Raw genomic sequence first — 5,957 nt, forward strand, 5'->3', positions numbered from 1 at the left:
CCTAGTCCCCTGCCTTGCACCAGCCCTGCAGAACCCTCAGCTGCCATCTCGACTCCAGTCAAGCCCCAGTCCAGATCCTTCCAGGGAACACTGATGGGAGAGGGCAGAGGCAGTGGACAGAAGAGCCAAAAGGAGAGCAAAGGGGAGAAAGCAAGAAAGAGGGAAAAGCATCCAATAATACATTTATCCCTGTCCTCGTGACTATGACACTGTATTATTGGAGCTTCTTTACTCACCTGTTCCTGCATGAGACTCCGAGTGTTGCGGGCCATGGGTGGGTCAGTCCCAGGTACAGCACAGGCACTCAAGCAATAGTTGTTGAAGGGACTGAACAAATGGGCACATGAGAGCCCTAAAACCCTAACACGGAAATACAGAATCACTTACAGATCTCATAGGCCAACAATTCGGAAAGCAGACGTCTAAAACATTCTGAGTAAGGTGCCTTTGGCCACCTCATTTCAGATGTGTGTTTTCCAGTAGGTTTGTGAAAATGTCAGTGTCCTTAGCCTAGAGTCCAACGACGGTTTCACACCAAGCACCACCAGCAGCATGCAGTGCTCTCAGGAAGTTGTAACCACTGTTTAAAATGAATCTGTCATGCATATCTTCTATCTGAGATAAAACATTTCTTTTGGGGCTGTGGATGTATTATCAAACTCTTATTGGTTAGAATTATGATTGTGGACCCTGGAAAGTAATAATGAAGTAAGGGATCAAAAAACAGCAGATTGGAAGTAAGGGTCTGTTCATGCATCTTAAAAGCAGGTAAACAAGTTGTGTTGGCCAAATTCATAATAAAGTTGTTAGTGTTGATACAATGGCAGCCAAAATCAAGGAAAGCTTTCTGCTGGCAGACCCAGAATGACCATTTTTATCTCTAGATCAATGTTTACACACTATAAAGGAATCATAAAATAAAAGCAGAAGCATTGCTGAAGTACATTGGTCAATTTCTTATCTTGACTGTCTTGTAATTGTCATATGGAACATGTGGCTAGACTTGAATTTCCAAACCTTTAATCTTGAAATTCTATTTCTAGGGAGTTTATCCTGAGGAAATAATCAGCAAAATGCACAGATATTTATATACAATGATGCTTACCACAACATTGTTTATATTAGTGAAACACTGGAAACAATCTTAATGTCCTACTCTAGGAGACTGGATAAATACAATGTGGTGTGTCCATAGGACAAAACATTATAAGCCATTAAAAATCATGTTGTAGAGGGCATGAAATGTTGCAGGTAAAATAATCACAGTATATTTCACAGCACATTGTTAAACAAAAAGAACACTTTGTAAATTGGTATACGATGTGATTCTACTGTTGCTTTAGAATTCCTAGGTATGCATAGAAAACTGACTAGAATGATACAGTCACATTTTACAGTGGTCATTATTGGGTGATTTTTACTTTCATCTTTGTGCCTTTCTCTATTTTGTAAGTTTCCTACAATGAATTTGCAACCAAAAAATAATAATTTTAAAAAAGGATCACCTAACATGAATACTTGAATGTGTAGCATTGAACATCATCACATCCTACTCCATTTCCATTCTGCAGACTTCCCCATCCAATGTCCTCTAACCCACTTTGTATTATCTGGGTGTCTGTTTGCCTTACTCACTGGACTGTGTGCTCTTTGGATAGCTGTATCTAATTCACTTTCACATTCCCAACACTAAATAAATAACAACTCATGAAGCAGTCCTAGGTTTTTGCAAAGATCTAGACAAAATCAACCTGGAGGAATTCTGAATTCCATGCCACCACTGAACACATCCCTCCATCCCCTTCCCCAGTGTGGGGTGCAAAGCAGTCACTTAGATGAAAACATCATAGTAAATACAATGTGATGGGCAACAACTGCATCGAATTTACATACACATTGGTAAATATTTTACTATTCACTGTGTAGGCATATCACCCAGGGTTAAATAACTAGTTGATTAAACATGGCCATGGTGGTCATTTCAATAAAACAAAGTATTAGGCCCTGTTCAGAATAAAATCTTCATTATTACATTACTGCAAAGAGAAAACCAAATCTTTAATCTTTGTCCAGGAAAGTTTCCCACTCAGTAAGTGAAAGAAATGCTCTCACAGAGGGGACTCCCGAATTCTTTGATGGTGACTGGGGGAAGAAGGGAACTCTCCCCACCCCACCTGAGCCCCCCTGAGTGGCCCTGGCAGTAAAGATGCCATTGATGCACACCTTAGGCGGTTTATGGGACCCAGCCAGAGCCATGGCAACCAAGGGCCTCACCTGAGTGTCTGCTGCGGCCTTTGATGCCAGTGCACATGGCGCTCTGCAGGGTAATCAGGGACAGTGCTAGTCTAAGCTTTAGGATTTTTCTGGTTCCCACATACCTGACCAATCCATTGGCGCTAATCATTACGTGCTTCTTAACATGGTTCAGCTTCAGTGGCTCATCAACACTATAGGGCAATCCTCTGTGACTCAAGGTGGCCAAAGATTTAAAAGAATTAAGAAACGTTTTTTTGCTTACATTGCCCAACAGTCCAGCGATTAGTGACCAGAGCGAATGATGAGGCACAGAACAAATGCAAGCTCATTGGGAACTCTGTGATATGTGTGGATGGCTCCTTCCTAGCACTGTCTGCATGGCTACATGAGCACTCAGCATATGCTCCTTAGAACTGGAGTTATTTCTCATCTGCAGATGCCTTACTCTTCCAACTTCGTCATATGCTTCAGAAGGGTAGGGGCCTCATTGGCCACATCTGGGGCTCTAGTGCCTAAGCCCAGCCTCAGGGGGAGTAGCCACTCAGTCATGACGATGGGCATGGTGCTGTGTTGGTGATCATGGTGTGTTTCTGGCAATAGCTGCTATGCTGGCCAAATAAAGGCAAAACTTTCAGAGGCGCTGTCAAGCTTGATTGCCCAGTGAAACTTCTTTGGCCTGCTAATCACTGAAAAACAGCCTCTCTCACTCATACTAGATTTCCCCTCCTTCCTGTTCTCAGCTAGAAATACCATGAGAACAGACTGTCTCACAGTGTTTTCAGATTTCCACTTCTAGTCCCTGCCAAAAGCAGGAAGTGCAGAAGTGGGCGATAATTCTTTTTTTCTTTTTAGAACACTTTATTAAAGAGTTTTGGTTGTTGCTTGTTTTTTCCCCCGAACCTCATTAGAATTAATTTAAGCAATACTTTTAATTTACATAATGATTTTCTTACAAAGCACGCAGTTTTATTGATCAATACCATTTCTCAGTATGGTATGGTAGAAGGAGGTGCAGAGGTACAGAATATTAGAGATTGAGGACACCTTGGGGATTTTTTACTCCAGCACTTTTTTTTTTTTACTGTAAGAAAATTGAGATCCAGAGTTATCACCTGGGGTATTTCCGGCTCTGGGCGGGCACTTCCCACCACTGCTCCCTGCCCGCCCGGCCGTGGGGTGACACAGCTGCTTCTCATGTCTTCCAGCCACGCCACCCTGACCTCCGCCAGTCTGTTCCCCCTCTCGGCCTCCCTGCTCCTTACCCACGCGCCAGCCCTTACATCTGGGGAAAATCAAGAGCAGATAACCAGCACGAAAAGGACCAAGACCCGGGGTGCCGGACTCACCAGAGAAAGCGGAGGGACTGCGGGGGGAAAAGGCAAGCAGGAAGGAGGGAAGAAAGAAAAAGGAGGAGAATCCCAAAGAGAAACGCAGGCAGGGGAAGGCTGCGCAACTCTCTGGGAGGCCGTGAAAATCGTGTTGCTGGGACCTGCCTGGGCCCTGGGCAGCGCCCGGCAGCGTCTCTGCGCGTCTGCTGGGAGAGCGGCTCCGTGCAAGGCACCATTTTGATTCTATTCCTGGAGGAAATTATTCTACCCCACTTGGTTCTGTTACTATCCCCGGAGCTGATGAGTGTACCAAAGCCTGAAGAAGTGAGTGAGTCCTCCGTGAGATCCAGAGGGAAAGGCAGAGGCCAGAGGGGCAGCCAGAAACTCCTTTTCTTTCCTCCTTCCTGCTTTCCTTTTCCTCCTTCATCCCTGTTTCCAATAGTAAGTCAGGCCCCATGGGTCTTGACACTTTTCACCGTGGTTGCCTGCTTCCAGGGGCTGCAGATGGAACTGTGTCTCCCACAAAACGCATGCGATGCAGCTGACGCCACAACGTGACCGTATCTGTGTGGATAAAATGAGAGTTCCTGTGGCCAGGATCCTAAACTGGCCATGGTTGACTAGCTCACTGCACACCTGTGAGCAATACATGGCTGTTGACTCTATAAAAAGAGCTCCACCCAGTGTTCTGGGTGCGACACAGTGGGGTGGCAGGGCTGCAAGGCTGCAGGAGAGCAGAGCAGAGGCTGGAGTGGTGGCAGCGCCAAGGACAGAGGCCCAGAGGACGGCTGTGTGGGACGACTTTGTAGAGAGGCCCAGAGGATGGCTGTGTGGGCAGAGAGGCCCAGAGGTAGAGACCAGCTTGCTGCATGCAGACTTGCTCTGAGTGAACGGGATTTTAGTGACTGACCTGCCACCTGGAAATAAAGTTGGGTGATAACCCTTTCACCCCAAGAACGTTTGCTGTCATTTTTTTTGGTCACACTGAATCTATAGTGAACTTGCCCAGGGCTGAAACCCATTGGCAAGACAATCTGGAAACAGTTTTTCGGAGGCGGTTAGTGTAAGTGACCCGAATGGGCAGGGCCTTCATCTGACAGGACTGGTGGCCTTATAGGAGAGGAAGAGATACCTCCTTCCCTCTCTGACCCTCAGCATTCACAGAAGAGAGGCCATGTGAGGAGGGGGCCCCCCAGCACGTGACTGGCCCGGACCGCGGTGGGACTCCAGCTCCCAGAGCCATGGGAGGGCGGTCTCAGGTGTTGGACGCACCCAGTCAGCAGTGTTTGCCATGGCAGGTGAATGCACAGGTTATTGATAGAAGCCAGAGTCTGAATTTTTCCTCTGACACCCTATGGTCTCGTGGCTGTCCATCCCAACCCACTTGAAATACCTTGTGGGTATACTGGTTTCCCATGATTAGCCAGCATCTTCAGTAACAGAGCTAAACTGAATTGTCAGAGGACCAAAACGAGGTGACAATACTGTACAAGGTCACAAAAAGGCAGGTGATCATTCATTGGTAGGTCTCAGGACCATGTTCACCTTCTCAGAAAAGGCAGGTGTGCAGTGAAGCTCATGAAGCTTTACCTCAGGGCTCCACATTTGTAGGGATCCCTTTATAAGCTCTGAACCTCATTCTGTATTCATATATATTTTTAAATTTTTTTCTAGAGTTGCCCCTGCCCCTCCACCCCCATTATAGTGTCTCATATCCCCACATCTCCCCTTTGCATCCAGCAAGTATTTATCACATCAGGCTTTACATCAGAACAGAGGATATGGGAGGGAACAAGACAAGCCATCACAGGACAGGTGAGTGAGTTTCAGAATAAACAGATGACCTGTATAATTCAGGTAAAAACAACCAAAATACCTATTAGTAGGGGTGGGAGAAGAAGAGTTTACGTCCACTCCACAACCTAGATCTGGTTTGTCCCTTCATGCACCTGAAGGCTTTTATGTGCACTTCTTAACTGGAGGAAAATACATTTATCGAGAGCCTGCTGTGCTTCAGAGAATATTCAGTATTTTGCTTATGTTATCTTAGTCATTTCTTACAACATCCATGTGGTATGAGCATTATTATCTCCACGTAGTGAGAACACTGAAGCTCAGAGGAGTTAAATACGCCTCAGGGTGGAGCTAACTTGATATATCAGGCCTGCCTGATTCTAAAGTTTAGGAAGCTGCCGATTTGCCAACCCTTCGGCTGATAAAACCCCACGGCTGGGGCTGGGCTGTGGTAAGGGAAGAGATGATGGAGAAAGGTTGGCACAGGGACATGCAAGACTTACAAATTATTCCTGCCCCGTTCTCCAAATGCCATTCTGTTCACATGGCTGTTACTCACATGAGACCCAATTTCACAGG

The 5,957-nt window shown here is 45.9% G+C and overlaps 1 protein-coding gene across 1 annotated transcript; it reads left to right on the forward strand.

Moving 5' to 3' along the window:
* The first annotated feature begins 2,309 nt into the window (after positions 1-2,309).
* LOC118910348 (uncharacterized) lies at positions 2,310-4,554 on the forward strand. The gene is made up of 3 exons (XM_036881433.2): positions 2,310-2,324; positions 3,288-3,908; positions 4,080-4,554. The coding sequence occupies exons 1-3, from the start codon at positions 2,310-2,312 to the stop codon at positions 4,140-4,142; spliced, it is 699 nt and encodes a 232-aa protein (XP_036737328.2). The 3' UTR covers positions 4,143-4,554.
* The last annotated feature ends 1,403 nt before the right edge of the window (positions 4,555-5,957 follow it).

The sequence above is a fragment of the Manis pentadactyla genome, chromosome 16 (genome assembly GCF_030020395.1).
Source record: "Manis pentadactyla isolate mManPen7 chromosome 16, mManPen7.hap1, whole genome shotgun sequence".
Classification (NCBI taxonomy): domain Eukaryota; kingdom Metazoa; phylum Chordata; class Mammalia; order Pholidota; family Manidae; genus Manis; species Manis pentadactyla.

Bases quoted from the DNA above. Each gene is read 5' to 3' on its own strand.
- LOC118910348 (XM_036881433.2), top strand. The intron at 3,909-4,079 runs GTGAGTGAGTCC...GCCTGCTTCCAG, and splicing joins GTGTACCAAAGCCTGAAGAA to GGGCTGCAGATGGAACTGTG.